The sequence below is a fragment of the Colobus angolensis genome, unplaced genomic scaffold (genome assembly GCF_000951035.1).
Source record: "Colobus angolensis palliatus isolate OR3802 unplaced genomic scaffold, Cang.pa_1.0 Scaffold9, whole genome shotgun sequence".
NCBI lineage: Eukaryota > Metazoa > Chordata > Mammalia > Primates > Cercopithecidae > Colobus > Colobus angolensis.
In genome coordinates, this window is record NW_012122931.1 from 11,058,255 (window position 1) to 11,077,668 (window position 19,414).

A 19,414-nucleotide genomic window follows, 5' to 3' on the forward strand; every position below is an offset into this window, starting at 1 on the left:
GTAGAGACAGGGTCTCACTATGTTGCCCAGGCTAGTCTCGAGCTCCTGGGCTCAGGACTCCCAACGTTACAGGGTCACAGGTGTGAGCCACTGTACCCAGCCTGGAGGAGTTTTTTAGCTTCATGATAATTTTATGGGACCACTTTTATATGCAGTCCGTTGTTATCCAAAATGTTACATGGTGCATGGCTGTACATCATTTTCCAGGTAAAAATTTTCATGTCTCCCTGCTGCTTAGCATAAAGGGTGGGCTGTCTGTATAGCCTGTGAGGTTCTCTGGCAGTCAGCCACACTGAACTACCTACTCGACCACACCTTTCTCCTCCCCGTGTCCATGGCTCTCCTCCTGCCAACACGTCTGCCCTTTGGCTTGGCTACCTTTCACTTGCGTTACAAGGCCTTGCCCAGTCTCCATCACCTACACCCCACGAGACCTGGGTCCATCGGGGGCTCCTTTGTCAGGGCTGTCTCTTACTAGTTCTTACCTCATTGTAATGAGATTATCTCCTTGTTTCCCCTTCTGGGCTCCACAGTTCTCATGGTCAGGCTCTGTGTCCAGGCCTGTCTCCATTGTTCAGCACAGCATGTGCGATGTGTTCGTAGCAGACCACTCGTGCATGCTTGCTGAGCTAAGCTAACCTGGCCATTTTGCAGGAGTTTTGCATCATTTGAAATTTGCCTCATTTTGGCCATCTTTAAACTTCCTAGAACAAGGGCACTCTGTACTTCCTTGGATCTCCTCCTGGTTCTCTCTGGGCCTTGTCAGGCTGTGGAAGCAGGATTATGTCATATAACATAGTGGCTGTGATAGCCTTCCCACATGTGCCCGGGATCTAGCAGTGGTTTTGTCCTATCCAGATATTGGAGGTGGGAACGCGGCTCTTCTGCTGGTCTCAGACCCTGATTTCAGTCTCTGCTTCTGACAGGACTGTGTTTCTGTCATCGCTTACTTTCCTTATCCTGAGAAATTCTAGCGCTGGCTGCTGCTTTGTTGTGACCCATGGAACAGATTCACTTCATTTCTGTCTGTTTTCAGGTGATAGCCCTTTGAGTGGCTCCAGGAATTTATTGCCAGAGTTATCACTGGCCACGTTGTTTTTGCAGAGAGAGAGAAATATGATGAGGATCTTATTAGTATCTGTGGCAGCCTGGTTTTCATTTTGAGGATTGTTGAGCATATTTCTCACTTTCTTTAAACTCAGGCTTTCTTGTTTTTTTTTTTTTTCTTCTCTGATTATATTTGATTCAATGCAGCCTTGGAAATATATATTTGTGTACACATATGCTGTGAACATTGATTTCTTCTCCTTGTGGAAAGCAATATGTTCTTGTCTCTTTTGGTTCTTTTCCCTCTGGAAGCTTAGGTATTTTTCCTTCCATTCACTGTTGCAGATTCCAGCAAACCACTTGCCCGCCACAGATTTTCCTAATGGTGGGATAGGAAGACAGGCTTTGGTGGTGCCAGGCACTAACCTGGCATGCATCCTCGACGCTCCTGCTTGTACACAGCTGTGTGCCTTTGAGTGCATCAGTCAACCTTTCTGAGAGCCCCAGTTTCCTCATCTGTACCAGCAGTTGGGAATTCAATAAATAACTCAAGTGTTTGGCTCAGACCCCGGGGTGTGGCAGGTGCCTGGTGTTAGTTCTCTCATACCCTTGCCTGTTTTCTTCTACCCTAGGACTTGCTAACCGTCCTGTTTGTGAAATTGCTGTGTCGGGGTCATTTCTCTCATTTTATTTCTCGGACAGAGGTATTATTCTCATTCTTACGGGGGGCACTCTTTGGCTCAGAGAGTGACCCGCTGTCCAGGGCTGTCCTCATTCTGGGCTACCCTGTTCTAGCCCATTGTGGCCGTGCAGCCACTGCCATCTCTTCCTGGCTGTGAGTTCTGACAGGCATCACTCAGTGACCTGGGACAGACCTGGTGGGCAATTCCGTGAACATGAACACCCCTTCCCATTCCCACTTAAAACCCCTCAAATCACTCCTGCACCCACAGCGAGTTTTTCCTTCATTATTTGTGTCACCCAGATCCTGGTACCAAAAAAAAAAAAAAAAGCTGTCAAAGAAAGAAATGGCAACACTAGCTAACTAGCTAGGCCTTAAAGATGCAGCCACTGGCTCACTCCTGGCTCTAAGTGTGCCCAGCACCAGCTGCAGCTCGGCTCTGCTGAATTCCTAGGTGTTAACACAGGCAGGCGTATTCATTCATACAGCTCAGGCCAAACCCCAAACTCAGAAACCTTTGCTCTTGTCACACAGCCCAGTCTGGAAAGAAAAAAAAGAAAAGAAAAGTTTTCTACCATAAAAAATGTGGCTACACATGGGATACGTCAAGTCTGTGACTCAGTGCAGGGAGCATACTGCTTTCGCAGGGACTGTTTCAAACACTTTTTTGAACTCTTTCAATTGTATTCAGCCATCAACCATTAATGAGTCTTCAGGCCGCATCAGTGACAGAGTCAGAGCCTTAGCCTGTCAGCAGGCTCCCAATAAACACATCGTGTTCCGACCTCCTCTCAAGTGCTTGTCTTTGAATGGCCTCCAGTTGGGGCTGGTGCAGTTTGGGAATTGCCCCATTTGGTAGGGGTCTCTCTCCTGATTTCAGAGTCTTTGAGTTTGGCAGAGCCATGCATGCATTTGAAGTGAACATTTCGTTTTTTCATTTGTTGACCTATATGCCAAGCACCAGGCTAGTTCCCTGGGATACAAAGATGGAGAAGGTGTAGGGCGGACCCCCTGACGTTCAGAATTTTCATCCTCTCTCTTTAGAGTCCAAATTCTCATCACACCCACACTTTTATCTGTTCTGCTCTAGATCATCAGAGGAATGGAATTTTTTGCTGTTTCAAATCAGAGTGGCAAAAGATAATGAAGATTTTCCAAGCTGCATTTGGATTGCCTTAATTCTTTTTAAAAAATTATCTGGCTTGACAAATAAAAACTATATACTTATCATATGCAAATGATGTTTTGAAATTTGAGTACATTGTGGAATGGCAAAGTCAAGCCAATATATTAGCATACATTACCTCAAATATTTTTTTTGTGGTGAGAACACTTAAATCTTTCTTAGCTGGTTTTTAAGAATACAATACATTGTTATTAACTATTACCACTGTGTTGTACAATAGATCTCTTGAACTTACTCCTTCTGAGATGTTGTATCCTTTGGCCAGCATCTCCCCAACCCTCCCATGCCTCACTTCTTACAAGTTAAATCCTTAGTAGTTAATGAAGGAGCAAATGGTTGTGAACTAATGGAACTAAATATAGGTTCAGCAACACACAGGGAAATTGATGGAAGTCATGAGGGTTCAGCTGTCACGCCATCCACATTCTTGTTTCCCCCAGCAAAGGCAGGAGAGCTGCACCCCTTCCTCCTGGCATGGAGGTGGCACAGAAGGCAAGGGATTACTTGGGTGCTGCCCTGAAAACCCTTAAAGCGGGGGGAGCCCTGTTCCTCAGGAAAAAGGCTGAATCTCTCTCTGTTTTCTGCCCCCTATGCCAGCTCCTTAGCTCCATAAACAGTATATTTGCCGGCAAATAACCGATTTTATTTTTTAAATTCTTTTAAAAATTTTAGTTACTAATCAGTTATGTCAAATGACTTGCCGCATACATGAATTTTCACATTCCAAAGCTGTGTGTAAAATAGTCTGTTAGGTTTTCAGTCAAGTGCATATTTAATATTTTGCCTGCCTACAGTGTAAGTAAAGCAGTGTTCAGATGCATAGCTGAACAGTCAGGAAGAGTGTATTTAAAGAGTATTAATTTGATGCTGAACTGTCCAGAGTGCCCATTGGCTGGCACAGCTACATTTTTCTCTGGTGACATTCCCAATCTAAAAATCACTTAAGTGAGAAGAGAAATTCGATTGTAGCTGTAGACAAGAATAATGCGGAAAAGTTTCTTGGCAGTACTATTTTGGACCTGCACTGCAGCGGATGCCGAGGTAATCTATCAGTTTGTGAGTGTCTACAAAATGCAGCTCTCTAGATAACAGGTTTAAAGTAGAGATTTAATACAGTCTCCATCTCCTGTGATGTTGCAGTGACAGTTTAAAACTCATTCTCTAAATCTCAGCAGACTTTATAGCTAGCAGTGGGCCAATATAAAGTTTAATAGCATTACAACGCATAAATCATCTTTTAAAGATGCTACTAGTAGCTCCAATATTAAATGCAGACAATCGCCCGTGTTATAAATAATTTATCAAACACCATTTCAGATTAGCCTTCCATGCTGAGTTATTTATTTTAGCCTTTTCTGTACGATTCCTAAGGCACTTTTTGAAAGATCCATTACTGGTCAGTTTAATGAACTTGGGGGTCTGTTTTGTCCCCTCAAGCTCTCGGGTACAGCTGTGGTGACCATTACGTGGCCGACGTGGACCTCTTTGTGCCTTTTACAAGTGCTGCCCATTTGTCATGTAGCGGTAAATGGAACTGCACATTGGAGTCCGGGGACACATTGTGCGCTGCGGTGATGGAGACAAACAGATAGCTCTATAAAGTGCTGCTTGTCACAGCTGACTTTCAGTACAGTACATCACTCTTATTGTAATCTCATTTAAGAAGCCGGGGTGGCCCGGGGGACTGATATTCCCAGTTAGTTTGGTCTTTGTAGCCATAAAGCAAGAAGTGTTCCTTTTATATTCTCCGAACTTTTAGGGAGTGTGCTTTTTGCTTGGATTAATTATTATAGGAACTTCTCTATGGCACTGTGTGAAGATTTGTCAGCAGGTTTGTCTGGACCTCCTTCTCCTGGCTTGGGGTTTGTTATAGGCAATCGCTGCTTAGAGATAAGTTGTGTTTTTAGGAGCCCTCTGGCTTGCTTTATTAAATATCTTACCATTTATTAAGCAGTAGCTATGTGCCAGAGTACAGCAGGTGCTTTCTGTGCTTTTATTTCTAATTTGTTAGTAATCTTGTGAAGTAGGATTTATTATCATTATATTGCAGAGCAGGAGAGTAAGCTCAGAGAGGTGTAGTGACTTGTCGAGGGTTACCCAGCAGTAAGTAGTAGACTGGGGATTCAAACCCATTCTGTCTGCCAGATGACTTTGAACCTGGGTTCCCCAGCTGGTGTTTAATCATCAGGGTCATGATGATCTTTTGGCTGAGTGTCTGAAAGCAAAAGCAAGCTGCTGTTTTTTGGTAACGAGGATAAGTCCTACTTGCCCATCTCCACACTGAGGTTCCGTTGTGACCTGCTACATAAATGCATAGGCAGCTGGCTGGGGGAGGATGCCTCCCTGGCTGTGGGAGACAGCATTGCACCTGGGCCTGACCAGCTGGGGTCATGGACTCTGCAGGGCCCTTGTCAAGGCCCCTCTGTAGCAGCTGTCCCCAGGCAGATGCTGCCCAGGACCTAGGTCACTCTGCATCTTCCAGAAAAGGGAGGTACAGTTTCCCTACGAAGAATTAATCCTAAAGGAAGAGACAGCGCTTCATGCGCTTACTGTGGGCCAGAGACAGATACAAATGTGGTGTTTTCCCCACCTCTTGCCTTTAGTTTGTGGTTTTTCTTGATAGTTTTCTTAAATATTTGGTAGCACATGTTAAAGACAAAAGTTGTTTAATTGTGAAATTCCACTATAAAGAAAACACAGTATGAATATGCCCAGTAGCATATTTGCATACGTGTCTAGAATTCTGTGTATGGAAATACTGTAGTCAGAGACAGTATTCAACATTGAAGCCGTTCCTGGAACATAGTAGGTTCCTACAGGTATGTGTTAAAGACATTAACTGTCTAAGTAGTGAGTGGACAGTAGAGCCTTTGGTCATTTCCACCCTCTTTCGATTTTGAGGATTTGGGGTGTTAAGGGAGGGATATGTTAAATGAGGCCTTAGAGCTTAGTATTGATTTGGCGTTGCATTGTAGAACTCTTGCCCTAATTTGGTTGAGAATGAAGAAGGCCCTGGAAGTGGTAGTCTTGGGTGTTCTGGGAGACACTGCCCTCCACCCCCAGCGGGAGTGACCATCAGAGGTTGACCCAGAGAGAAACCGGCAAACACCATCCTCCTCCTCTTAAATTTGCTCAGGTCTTAAGGCTCTTTGGGGGTGGGGAGTGAATGACACGGCCTTGAGTCAGGGACTAGCTGAGGAGTCCCCGGCCCAAGGAAGGTCACTTGCGAGTTGGTGTGGTGCTGTGGCCTTCTGGCTCTGGGGCCTGATGGGCCTGTTTTACTATTTTTTGTTTACCAGCTGTGTGACCTTGTGTAAGTCATTGACTGTCAGCCCGAGTTTCTGACCATACCAACATGAAAAGATGATTGGGGGCAGGGGTAAGCTTGATGATCATCAAAGTGCCCAGCTCAGTGCTTGGCACGTCTGAGTGCTGATAGATGTTGACTGATTGATTTGGTGAGCATATAGGTGCTCCGTAAATGTAAGTTTCATTCCATCTCCTAACCTCTTCAGCCATACGTATATGAGACGTGGGGTGGAACTGGGGGGAAGAAAGTGAGAGAGTTGAGATTTTCTTCCTTAAGGAATGATCTTCCCTAGAATTGGTGGGGAGGAAAGGAATTTAAAAGATGTATTTCCCCAATTTAAAAAAGCCTTTATTTATACTTAAATAACAGCATACACAATCAGTTTATGAGTAAATCAAACTATATCATTTTAAAATTTGCGTATTTTAAAGTTTTATCAGTTACATTACAGACTGTTTGCAAAATAGAGGGAGGATCACTCGTAATCTTACATAGCACTGTCAGCAGTCTGGTGTCCTGTGTCCAGTCAAATCAATTGACACTAGATATGCATGTCTCATGTCATGTGTATATTTGTTTACCCCAAGTCTTCTCTTCACCTGTCTCCATCTACCCAGATCATTTGGGAAATGCAAATGTGTAGTCCTAAGTGTGCCCATGGATTGCAATGTCCGCCAGGTACTGTTGGCTGGCTGGGGATGCCAGCAGCAGTGACGAGAAACAAAGCAGAGGAAATAGTTAAATGGTAGAGAAGAGAAGGGGGAGCAGAGGTGGTAGGCCAGGAACAGGGAATAAATATGGTTCTGCCCGCACGTGCCCATATGCACACACACCTAAGGCCATTTAAAGAGAAGCGGTTTGGAATGAGGTTGCGTTTGCTGAATTAGTGGTTGGTTTTTGCTGTCTAGATAGCAGCTGCCGCCAGCTCCTTATCTAAGAGGCTTTCTTTGCTACCACCTTCACTGGTTTGTGGAAAGCTTCTGGCCCCATAGACTGTTGAGAATTCTAGGAGAAAATTCCTAATCCTGTTTGAATGTATTCTTGCAGGACTATGTATGTACAAAAGAAGAATCAGCTTAATTGGCCCCACATAGATGTCACATGAGAGTGAAAAAACCTGGGGTATGAAATCAAAGGAACTGCTGTCTGCTGGTTTGCTGAGGAGCCCACTTCCAGCAGAACCTTCTCTGTCCTTCTGAGTCTGTAGAGTGCGCTTATGTCACTGGAATCCTAGTCTGGCATGGGGCAGGCAGAGGAGCAGGAGGCCTGAATGGGTTCAGATCTTCTGTAAACTTGAGGTTAGCAGATCTGCCCTTTGAGGGTCTCAGGCTGGAATTTGGGCCTGGAGTCTGTTTGTCGAAGGGTGTTACTTGGATGAGCGCTGGATGCACTTGCACGTGTATGTACTCTCACGCCCTCGTGGATTGGGAAGGTGCCACAGCACAGGTTAGATTCCCGGCTTTCACGGAGCCTGGTTCATTTTTGTCCTCGTTGTATATAGAGCTTGAACTTGGCGTTCCCTAGGTCCGGTACCGTTGCCTTTGCTGTCTGCCTTGTGTTTCACTGCTGTTTTCTGAGTGCCTCGTGTGCAGCCTGTCCTTCAGCCCTCCCTGAAGCTCTGCTGGCCAGCCATGTTCCCAGCTCCTTTTCACATGCTCTGTATGTGTTCCCAGCTCCTTTTCACATGCCAGCCTCACCCTGCATTGTTCTTACTTGGGTCAGGTGCCCCCGCTGGACTCTGAGTCCCTAGAGGGCAGGTATTTGGGGGCGTCATCCACCTCTGCAGCCCTAGCTCCTGGTCTAGGACATAGCATGTGATAGGCCTTCTTGGATAAGAAAGGGATGAATCCATCTGTTCACCAGTAACTATTGGGGATGGGGATTTGTGCTTAAAGGTGGGGCAAAGGAGAGAGTGATTCAAAGTAATGAATTACTTCAGTGAACCTGTAGGCTACAGCCTTAGTAGGAGAGACAGATTCTTCTGGGCAAGATGTCCTGCCCTTGGTCTGCCAGCATTTCCCCAGAACTACTGTTGTGTTTTGGTGTCAGTTTCTTCCCCCTACAATGCTGACTTTCTCCATTATGTTGTCAGTCAGTAACTTTCAGCTATTGTTGGACATTCTTGATCAGGAGTTAGTTAGTAAACTGCAGTCCATGGGCCAAATCTGGCCCACTGCCTGTTGCTAATAGAGTTTTATTGGAACACAGTTGTACCCATTTGTTGATGTATTTGTGTGTGGCTGTTTTGTGCTAGCATGACAGAGTTGAGTAGGTGTGGTAGACACTTTTGGCCACAAAACCTAAAATATTTACTACCTGGCCCTTTTCAAGGTAAGTTACTAACCCTCTAGTAACTGTCAGCCCATCATTTCGTGGTGAGTGTCCGATGTGGTCAAGAGGTGGTGCATGCATAAAGAGTTTTAAAGGCCCGAGTCGGGAACTTTGGGCAAATCATCGAGGTACTTTGAGATCTTTTCCTCGTCTGTGACATGGACATTAAAAACAACACCTATCTCTCAGAAGGTCTCGCGAACTGGTAGTGGAAGCACATTGCGGATGTCAGAGCAGCCCCTGGTTTGGCCATGGACGTTATTGCTGCCGTTCTCTTTCTCAGGAGGAGGAAGCCAAGAAGCTGGTGAGCGAAGCCATCGCAGCCGGCATCTTCAATGACCTGGGCTCCGGAAGCAACATCGACCTTTGCGTCATCAGTAAGAGCAAGCTGGATTTTCTCCGCCCGTACACGGTGCCCAACAAGAAGGGGACCAGGTGAGTGAAGGAGATGAAGTTCTTCCTGGGTCCCCGGCATCATGCCACCCTTGGTATCTCCATGGCATCTGGATGGAGTTTTCCTGGTTCTTTCCACATTAAGTACATCCAGTGTTCCCAAATCAGCCTCCCGCACAGACCTTCAGCTCGTTACTTGCTTTATGACAGTGGGCTGCTGTCAGGTGTAGGAAAGTGATTTAATTTGATGGAAGAGGTGGAGGGTGGCCCAGGAAAGAGCCCTAGGCTGGGAGGTGGGGTGGAGCGGTTTGGATCATCTGCTGTCCTTTCTCAAGTGTCTTAAAGAATCCCCTGATTTCTGTGAGAAGGTGCATTTTTCAGAGCAGCCCCAGCACTTTCTCTCAGAGTGCCCCGAGATTCCTAACTGGGTGTACGCCAGCAATGCTAACAGCCTCCCAGAGGTGGCCTTGGGAGCTAATGTGTGTCTGCTGTGCTGCAGGGAGTTGTGCCATTTAGCCTGTCCTACATGCCGAGTGGGCCCCTCAGCTCAGTGGTGCAGCCCAGACTCAGAGCAGTGCGAGAAAGTTTTAGTTGATTTGCTGAGCAGAACTGGAAGGTTTCCAAACCTAGTGGCTGGCACGTGTCAGAGGAGCAGCTCATTTGCAGTGTCTCATCATTGTCCAGCTGCTTGACCGTCCTGTGGCTCCTGACCTCTTCTGGGAGCCCGAGCAGCTCAGGATGGGATCCCTGAGTGCTGCTTCCAGCTGTAGCATCTGGGTGCAGCACAGGGCATTTATAAACTACGGCTCCCACCCAGCCCCCCACAGCTAGCGCAGAGGAAGCGAGCATCACCTTCTGCAAGCTTGCTTTCGTCTCCCACTGCACACACAACTCCGTATCGGGAGTAATTCACAAGGAAAGAATGGAACGTTCAGAACCAGCAGATATTCACTGTGGGCTGCACTCAATCTTGTGGAAGCTCAGTGGGCTCTTGATGGGGTGGGGCAGCACGGCGCCAGAGAGCTCTGGCACTGGGGTTGGAGAGTGTTGGTGGCTGGCTTGGTGGCTTCTGGGAAATGGAGCTCAACCAGATGACCTCTGATGAGGCCATGAAGTCCCTTGGGCCTTTAGCAGGAAGGCAAGCTACCTTTCAGGCCCAGAGCTGTGTTGGGGAACCAGGCTTTGCCGAGCTCCGGGTAGGCAGGACCCAAGTACTCCATGTAGCCTGCTTTGCTAGTTACTTTGCAAGATGCTGCGTAATTTAAGCAAGTCCACGATGAAGCGGTGATGGGGTAGGGAATGGTTACACCATTCAGGCTCAGGCTGGACAGGGTCCTGGGCGAGGACTCTGAAAGCCACGTTTGGGCTAGTGAGAAGTGGTATTTGTGGTTGCCTAGGGAAGCTGTGCTTAACGTAGGAGTCTTCATCCACAGGGAGTGCAGCAGCAGCGCATCCTACTTCTGGGACGTGGGCTGCTCCGCTTATAAACAGAGGCTCTAAACACCCAAGAACAGAAAGAAAACCGCCTTGGGGCTGCTTGTGAAGAATCAGCGAGGCGGCCCAGAAGGTGCTGGGTGCGTGGTGGGTGTGCAGTAACCTGCACGGGGCCCGCTCCCCATTGGTGTCCTGAGGCCAAGGGCAAGTGTCCAGGCTACCTGGAACCTCCCTATTGTCTTCTCTGCCAGTGACTGAAGATGGAGGCACTGCCTGAGTTAGGGGAGCCCTTCCCAGGGTGGATGCTAGGGTGCGGGCAGGGCCATAGGCCTGAGCAAGCGTCCCATGCCCTGCGCCAGTGTGGGCCTTGCCTGGCAAGTCCCTGCTGCCTCCTCTGCTCGCAGCCCTCCAACACGCAGTCTTGCAGTCCACTGGCACGTAAGGTGGAAGCACTGAATGCAATGCTGCCGAAATCGGGCACCATCACCACAGTGGTGAGGAGGTGTCCAAGCCTCCTGGAGACACTGAGGGACGGTCCAGAGTCATCAGGCACACAGAGGTCACGTGGGACTTTGGCTCCAAGACTGCACGCTGCCACCAAGGTTCCAGCGTGTGAGCAATGAGAGGCATCCTCAAACTGATGGGGTGGGGACACATGGTTAAAAGGTACTTTTGCTTGGATCCTTTAAGAGAGTGGGGGTCGGGGGAGGCTTGGCAGAACAAAGGCAGGCCACTCGGCTGACCGTGCTCCTGACCTGGATGCAGAACTGTGGAAGTTGCTCTCCTTGTTCTGCTTCCTGCTCCCTCTTTTAGCCCATGTGCCCAGGGGAGAGGATGGGTGTTCCTGGAGCACAAGGTCATGACACAGCCAGCAGCCTTCTGGTAGTTCCTGAAGGACAGTAAGTTTGACAGAGATATTACCCCAGCTGGAGCTAGGGCCCAGGAACAGTTGGTTGTGTGCTGCCATTTGACAGTATCCGAATTCCTGACCCACTGTGAGAATTAACAGACCAAGTATGTATCTTCTAGACTGTCTGGTGCTCAAAGAAACCTCTGCCAGATTCACTTCAGGAAGAAGGTGTTGGGTGTGTCCTAGTGGGGAGCCACTGTGTCCCTGAAGGGGACAGTTAACTTTTCTTGAGTCTTGAGAGTGGTCTGAAATGACAAGCCCAGAGCCTGGCTGCACATATTTTTACACTGTTGATGCTTCCAGATGTTTGTTCAGTGTCTGAGGTAACAGTTAAGTCATTCTTGTTGCTGCACAGAAGAGCAGTCATGCCCTTCTCTTGTGTAATGATGGGATTTGCTTCCTGCTGTCACTGAAAGGTACTGTAGGGAGGCTGAAGATTGATGTCAAGGGACCAAGTGCTTCCCAGCACTTGCTGGGGATGGTGGGGTGGGGGAGAGTCACATGTCCACCAAGGGCCAGGTGCCGTGTTCACTGCTGACGCTCTGTGCCTCCCAGGCACCCCCATTTTGCGGCACTTGAGAACTGAGGAACTGAGGAAGTTGAATCCCCCAGGATCACAGAGCTGGGATCGGGAGAGCCAGGATTCCAGTCCACCCTGCTCACTGCCTCACCTGAATATTCATTTTCACTGTCTCCTGCCCTCTGGCACCTTGAGGGGAATCCTAACTCTGTGCTTGTTTTTTTCTCTCACTAGGCTTGGCCGGTACAGGTGTGAGAAAGGAACCACTGCAGTCCTCACTGAGAAAATCACTCCTCTGGAAATTGAGGTGCTGGAGGAAACAGTCCAAACGATGGACACTTCCTGAATGGCGTCAGTGGGTGGCTGGCTGTGGTTCTGGAAGATGGTGGGCACTGGAGGCCCAGTAAGATTCATGAGGCTAGTGTTTGCTGAATGAAACTCAATAAAAAACAAAAACCAAATTGGGCAGCTGAGGTCTGGGCACTGTGTGGTGTTTTAGGGGGCAGTCTGGGGCTGCTAAGGCCATTGACCTGGCCCTTCAGGGTGCTGATCCTCCTTGAGCACTGGCTCAGGAGAGCGTAGGAGCCATGCACCCCTCTGCTGTCAGAAGTCAGAGTGGACTCCCTTGAGGCTTCAGGTGAACATCGATACCTGCCCCTTTTGCTGGCTGACTCTGTTCGGGGTGGCCTCTGGTTTGGTTTGGTTTTGAAATGGGGTGATAAGTGCAGCACAGCTTCCACCTCAGCAGCAAGTAGGACAGAAATGGCAAAGCCAAACCTCTGAGTTCTCGAGCCCAGCTCTGAGTACCAAGAGAAGGTGGGCAGGTGCACCGCCAGAGCTGCGTGAGGGTGGGTGGACCTCACTTTGGCCGGTTTCACAGAAATAAAAGGAATGTTTTGGGGTTACTGTTTTGAAGTAAGTAGGACCATGATCATTTCACAAACACTCAGGCCTGGTGAGTGGCTGAGATCGTGCACCTCCAGAGGGTTCAGTTGGGCAGACTGTTCTCATGGTGTGGAAAGCGGGTGGCATGCACAAAGTAGGTTCATTGCATGCTGGGGCTGGCAGTGTTGGGGAGGCACGGTAGGGGCTCAGAGAGCTGGCAGCAGAATACGGGCAAAAAGTTTGGGATCAGAAAAACCTTCAGTGGTAAGCACTAGGCAGGCGACACAGACTTGATTCTCCCTTGGAGAGAACATTCCAGGGTGAATCTGCTCAGGCCAGCTCCTATATTACAGCTGCCAGGAGCAGGCCGGGGAGAACAATGGAATTACCTCATGGGGGCAGAAACTTGGCTAATGAGTATCAAAATTATTTGGGGAGCTTAAAGAAATCCTGGGATTACTGAATGGGGCCTGGGAAGTTGTGTTTTTCGAGGTTCCTCAAGAAATTGTGCTGCAGACACTGTTTTAAGTTTTGGATCTACTGGTTTAAAAGCAAAATCTCCAAAGCCATTTAAAAATCTTCATGAATTATAAGTAACAACTCCCAGTCACCCTGTTTTATTTCGACCATGGAGAAAACGTACAGAGGAAAGGCTGCATGTGGAGAGACTGTCGGGCAGATGGTGTTACAGCAGATCCGAGTCCACGCGCGGAAGCAGCAGCCGTCTGGCCCTGGGAGTTTCCTCCAGGAAGAGCCCGGTCAGCGAATGCCTGCAGGCAGCAGGTGTCAGGAATCACCTGCCCGATGCCAGCGCTGCTCTTGTCTGGAGGGCCAGACTGTCATCAAGTCAGTGACGACAGCTCAGACCACTGGAAGGTTAACTTTACGTACAAAAACAAAATTCTAATGATTTCCTTCAGAGCTGGAGTTTTCTTAGGTTCACATTTATAAATCAGTCTTCACAGTTAATCCTGTTTGGGAACAAGAAATAAGGAACACCTTTCTGGTTTCCTACACATGATACAGGTGTACATTAATTCTTGGCTTCCATGGCCCATGGACTTCAGTTTGTGAAGGGTGAGTGGCTACCATTTTTGGATCATCTACTTTGTACTAGCTAACTTGCATATTTTATTTCAAATTCTGTCAGCAATCCTGAAGGTAGGTAGATAGGTACTATTGATCTCATTGTACAGATGAGAAAACTAAGGCTCAGAACGGCTAAGAAACTTGCCCAAGCCCAAATTCACGCTAGGAAGTTGCAGAACCAGAATTTGTAAAGGATAGCCCTTCGCTTTTTTACATCGCATCCTTCCCATGGAGGAAAATGGTTAACACTGATCATGAAATGAACCGCCAGCATTCAAGGAGGTGATGAAATGCCTGGTACGCAGCAGGTGTCCAGGAGAAGATGGCCCAGCCTGGTTGCCAGGAAGATGCTCTTGCTTCCCGATGCCATTTGCCTGTGATGCTCTGGCCAGGTGCAGGGCTCTCATCGTTACTCACCAAGTTATAAAACATAGATAAAAATATTAGCAGAATCTCCACTCCATGGAAAAAAATGATTTCCACTTTATCCCTTTACGACAGAGTAAATGAAGCACACAGCTTGATTGAAAAGATACTAAGAACTAAACTGAAGTTGGTACTAACCATTTTCAAAGGCTCACTACACAAATCACACGGTCTCCTGCAAGTCTCCTGTTAGCATAAGCCTTGACAGGTCACTGGAGGAATTACCCCAAAGATTCACATTACAATCCAGATACAGGGGGCTGCTGTGGCTCGCTGAACCACCTGCCCTTGTTAACCCAGCTGAGACTGTCCACAACAGTATAAAGAAAGGACTTTTGAATTTGACTGTCAGTGACGTGTGGCCAGCGCCCCTCCCTCAGCTGCTCTGCCTTCAGCATCTGCTGTAAGGCTGGGCAGCCTTTTGGGGAACCTGCTGAACCCTGTGGTCTTAGCTGTTCTAGGCTACCAGGTGGCCACTCGAAGAGAAGACGACTCAAGTAAGGCAAAGTGGTGCTGGCTTTGATAAGGCACGGTGCATCCACGCTCAGGTGCTGGACGTCCAGACGTGCATCTGCTTGGCCACCTGGTGCACGTAGCCGATGTCAGGTCTCTGGTTGGGGTCAGGGTAGATGCACATGCTGACCAGTTCTCGTAACTGCAGGGGAGAGAACGGTGTGTTATTCTCAAGAAAGGAAAGCAGCCTTACTGAGGCTCCGCACTCCGCAGTCTGTCTGCATGAAGGCACTCCTTCCTCAGAGCAACCAGACAGTCCTGTTTTCCCCGTTCGAGCTGAAGAACGGTGTTTAGCTGGGGCAGGTAAGGGGTGCGCAGCCGCATGGCTCCCAAGGGCTAGCCAGTACCCCTCCTAGGCCTGTCCAGTCCCAAAGACTGTGCTTTGAGACTAAGAATGGTTAACGTCCAAATAATTTTGAACTTGTAGCTGTCCACACCATTGGGCAAACTGTGTGTGTGTGTCTCTGCTGTCAGTCACGCAGATGCCCAAACCAGAGGACAAAACTCAAGGCAAGGGCTTATTGATCATAATAAACGCATTAACATGCAGCAGGGCTGCAGTCTGCCCACCTCCCGGCCCCTTTATTGTGCTCATGAAAGACGGAGCTTTTAATTATACAGACACTGAAGGCTGCTCCTGCCCCGAGGTGGGGGAGGGGTGCCTTGCACCTCTGGTCGCCTCCATTCTTCTGATAGCCGGAGTGCCAATTATTTTAATGGTAATTAAAATAATGACCTTAAAATGCCTACATCTTACCCTGCATCACGGGCTCATAGCCATTGGTTTTCTTTTAAATACCTGCTGCTGGAGGGGTGGCCAGCCCCGCAGGCCGCAGCAGCAGGAAGCCGGGTGGTTCTGAACCAGAGGGGGCTCTGGTGGTCTCAGTGGCCACACTCAGGGAGTCTGGGGAGGGCCCACAGGACGTTCTGGAGGCCTGGGGGCTACTGCTGCGCAGGCTTCTTAAGCTGAGGGGTGGGGCCTGGGCTTCCTGCAGACTAGGGCCCCTCTCAGCTGACGGGGCATTTTCTCCCTGGGCCGCAGAGACTTAGGGTATCCCTCCCACCTGTGTGCATGCCTTCCAACCCAGAAGCCCGGGTGACACGGGGCCTGAAGCCTGCTAGGCCACTCCTGGCGTCTGAGGTTGCCTATGAATGGACGGCTGTTTTCTCAACCTTACGATATTTGGGGGAGGTACCTGTGGTTGGCCTCTGACAGGTTAAAATACCCAAGAAAACCAGATTCAGGTGAAGTGTCTGTGACTCATTTATGACGTAAACGCACAGTTGGCAATAAGTGCATGTCTGAAATTTTCAGAATTCAAGAGAAACAAAAATAATAAAGTCTTATTTTCATTTCTAAGTGGCGATAAAACTTTAAAAATAGGGTGTGCTGAGGGGCTCCTGAGCACTACCGCTCACCCCCAAACACGGGGCCCAGAGACAGCCAGTGCTCTGGGGAGTGAGGGCTCGTGGCCAGGAAAGGGCTGACTTGGAATGGGGGCTTCAGTGCTCATTTCAGCCTCATAACCGAAGCAGAGAGGGCAGCTCCCATTTCTAGACTGATGGCCAAAGCAGAGTGGTCATCAGCTCCAGTTGCACGGCTTGGTACACAAGTCCGCATTCAGAAGATGATAAAGGAAAAAGCAAATGGCAACTTTGTAAAGAGATGCGACTTGTTTTTCCTCCCACTGGGAGCAGAAACACTTCCTCCACAGGTGCAGGTCAGAACTTGGGAGCCAGGAGAGGAAGGGCACTGCGCAGCGCCGGACACTCGAGCTCCTCTAGCCCTGGAGTCTGCAACGCCAGCGAGCACAGGCTCAGCACAGGCGCCCCGCGAGGAGCCTCCTGCCCCGACACAGGGGCGGAGCACTCGGGACCTGCCCTGTGCAGCTTGGCCGGGGCAAGGGCGCTCCTTCCAGAGCCTCACCCCAGCTAACTGATGGGCCACCAAAGAGACATGCCATCAAGCAGCAGGATGGCTCCGTGGCTGGGCGTCTGGGTTCAGATCCTGCCTCACCGGACTTTTTAACTTGGCTGTGTCTGTCTCCTCCTTATTGGTAAACGGGGGAGGGGAAGATTAACTCAGGAAGTCTGAACATGAGCTGTTACTATTATTGTGAGGTGATGGCCTATGGTCCTATGGGGTGGGCCCAAGGAGGCCCCAGACTCACTCACTAGCATTGACCTTGAACAGAAATAAGGTTCATATGACATTTAGTGAGCACTGAGTCACCGACTGAGCCAGGCCCCGTCCACTGGCCACTTTTGATGGTGGTGGCAGTGTTAGCCTGGTGCCTTACCTTAATCCTTATGCTAATCCTGTGTGGAAGATTTAATATGATCCCCATGGTATAGGTGAAGAAACTGACTCAGGGAGGTTATGAGACTCACCTAGGAACAGTGCAGAGAGTGTGTGAACATGTGTCTACTTTTGACCCTGCTGACCCTGCTATGCCAGGAAACCTGTCCTTTCTTCCTCACGATTATCCACCAAGGAGATTATCTATTAGTCCCATCTTCAAGGTGATGGAGCCGAGGAAGAAGATACTCACACATTCCTATTAACTGGCACAGCCCCATGCCAGACCCATCGGAGCCTGTGTCCACGGCCCCTGCAGCCAGTGGAAAATGTTGACAGTAGAAGCCCAGGGTGTTAAGTCTGTCATATCATAAGGAGGAAACTGACCAGTCCCCCTGCTGTAGTTTCCTGTCATGGGAGCAGAGTGGCCACCATCAGCAGCATGGGGACGCCAGGCCTGCCCTGTATCTGTTCCCATGTCTGGCACGGCACAGATCCTGTCCTGGGGACCTGCAGCAGTGGGCCTCCCGCTGGAGCACCGAGTCGGGAGCTGAACAGGTGGAGGTGTGCCAAGGGCCACATCCCACTGGTTCCTACCTGGGGGTCCCACACTGGGGCTGCATGGTGAAACCCCTTCTTCAGTGCAATCACCTACTTTCCCCTCTCCAAGTCACTTTTCCAGAAAGCTCCCTTTCTGCGCCGTGTAAAGTGAGCCTGACCTCAGCCCCACAGCTACGGTGTTTTGGGGCGGCCTTCATAAGCCTCGGTGGCCTCCCGGGGCTTGCGAGGCCTCCAGCTCCTGCAAACTCACCTTCTCGGAGTAGTGCTCCCCGGGGAGCGGGGGGTAGTCACACTGCTCGATCTTCTGGCACAGGGAGAAGAGATTCATCTTATCTCCGTAGAAGGGGCTCTGGAGGGCTGCCATCTGCAAGGGAGGGGGACAACGAAGATGAGCTTTTGGCCTCAAGGCTCGGAAGGACTGGAGAGGAGGCTGCTCCAGACTGGGGCATGGGCTTTCTCTGGTCCTGACCGCAGCGAGTCCAGCAGGACTGCTCCTCCGAGTGGCTGAGCTGGGGGTTCACCAGAGGAGCAGGCGCAACACCATCCTGGTTCTATCACTGGATTAAGGAGGCACGAGGGTTTCGGTGACTAAACTTTAAAGGCGATAAAGAAGGGCAGCTGGACGCTGCGAGCCAGTTCTCACCTTGCTCCCACCTCAGCCCGGGGGACCCAGGCTCCGTGCGGCACGTTCCCAAGTGCACGGTCTTACTTCCATAAAACGCGATTTCCAAGATGCCCGTAGGGGCGTGTCTCTGTGCCTCACACATTCAGGGAGCTTTCCTTACCTATGGACTGACATTTTGGGGTGGGGCGGGCCCAAGAAGGGTGAGGCATTTCACTGTGGCTGTTCTCGCCAGCCCCTGGCAGAGCTACTGCCCGTGGAAGCCAGCTGCTGATATCAGGGCAAGGGGAACAGGGGGTTCAGGAGGGAGGGAGGCAGCCTCCTGCCCCTGGATGGAAGGGCACAGCAGCTTGTTCGAGGGAACCTTCCGGTGGGAGGGAAGCGCCTGGCTCCACAGCCAGCCCCAGCTCTGTCCCGACCCCAGCTCTGCACTTGCTGCGTGTCTGGACTTCAGTTTCCTCATTTGTACAACGGCCTCACCCGCAGGCCTGGGGCGAGGCTTGGGCTGGTACATGGAGGAGGCACCACCAGCAGGACCATGACCACCTTTGATGAGGTAAGGCCTGCGGCACTGGTTCTGCCCTGAAGGCCGGCCACAGGGGAGCAAAAGGCCTTGTGGGGCGATGGCCCCCTGTGATTTCCCAGCTGTGAGGGTGCTGCCAGGCCGCTCCACCCTGCCACTCAGAGCACTCACGGGGGACTCCTCAAGGGGGTGTGCAGGGGCCACAGTGGCCCTGAGGCGGTGGTGCAGTAGCCCAGCGTGGCACCCGCTGGCCCCCCTATTATGAACCCATAATGGGAAAGGGCTTCTGGTCACTCCAGCTCACTGTGGCTGACTGCCCCCTAGACCGCCCCCCGAGGCCCAATGCCTCCGGCTAGTGAAGTGCTGTCAGGCGAGTGCCCGCCTGTTTGGCCCCGGTTCCCCCTCGGAGGGGCCGGGCTGTCAGGGCCACCCTGCTCTGGCTCCTTGGCCAAGGGCTCCTGGGCTCCTACTGAGGGGCCCTGGGATCCCTGGGGAACTGTCGCTTGTCCTCGCACCCCAGAGGCTGAGCGAGGAGGAGTCCTCGGTAGCAGGGTTTGAGGGTGCCTGTCAGCTTGGGTTTCCTGGTCTTGCCCCATTCTCTGTTCGTCCATGAACAGGTCTGGTGACCCCAAGGGCCTGCCTCCTTCAGGAGGGCGTGGAGGAGCTTCAGAGCCTGGCACCAT

The 19,414-nt window shown here is 50.2% G+C and overlaps 2 protein-coding genes across 6 annotated transcripts in view; one reads left to right on the top strand and one right to left on the bottom strand.

Moving 5' to 3' along the window:
• The window catches only part of PSMB7 (proteasome (prosome, macropain) subunit, beta type, 7), a 62,591-nt gene extending 50,305 nt beyond the window's left edge, over positions 1-12,286 (top strand). The window contains exons 7-8 of the mRNA XM_011931402.1: positions 8,840-8,991; positions 12,048-12,286. Of these exons, the coding sequence (XP_011786792.1) occupies positions 8,840-8,991; positions 12,048-12,159 (264 nt within the window). The 3' untranslated portion in view covers positions 12,160-12,286. The remainder of the gene's footprint in view (positions 1-8,839; positions 8,992-12,047) is intronic.
• Positions 12,287-13,271: 985 nt separating this feature from the next.
• NEK6 (NIMA-related kinase 6) overlaps positions 13,272-19,414 on the bottom strand; it is a 97,166-nt gene continuing 91,023 nt past the window's right edge. For all 5 annotated transcript variants that reach the window (XM_011931400.1, XM_011931399.1, XM_011931398.1 and 2 more), the window contains 2 exons: positions 17,837-17,950; positions 13,272-14,868 (listed from right to left, as the gene is read on the bottom strand). In XM_011931400.1, the coding sequence (XP_011786790.1) occupies positions 14,758-14,868; positions 17,837-17,950 (225 nt within the window). In that variant the 3' untranslated portion in view covers positions 13,272-14,757. The remainder of the gene's footprint in view (positions 14,869-17,836; positions 17,951-19,414) is intronic.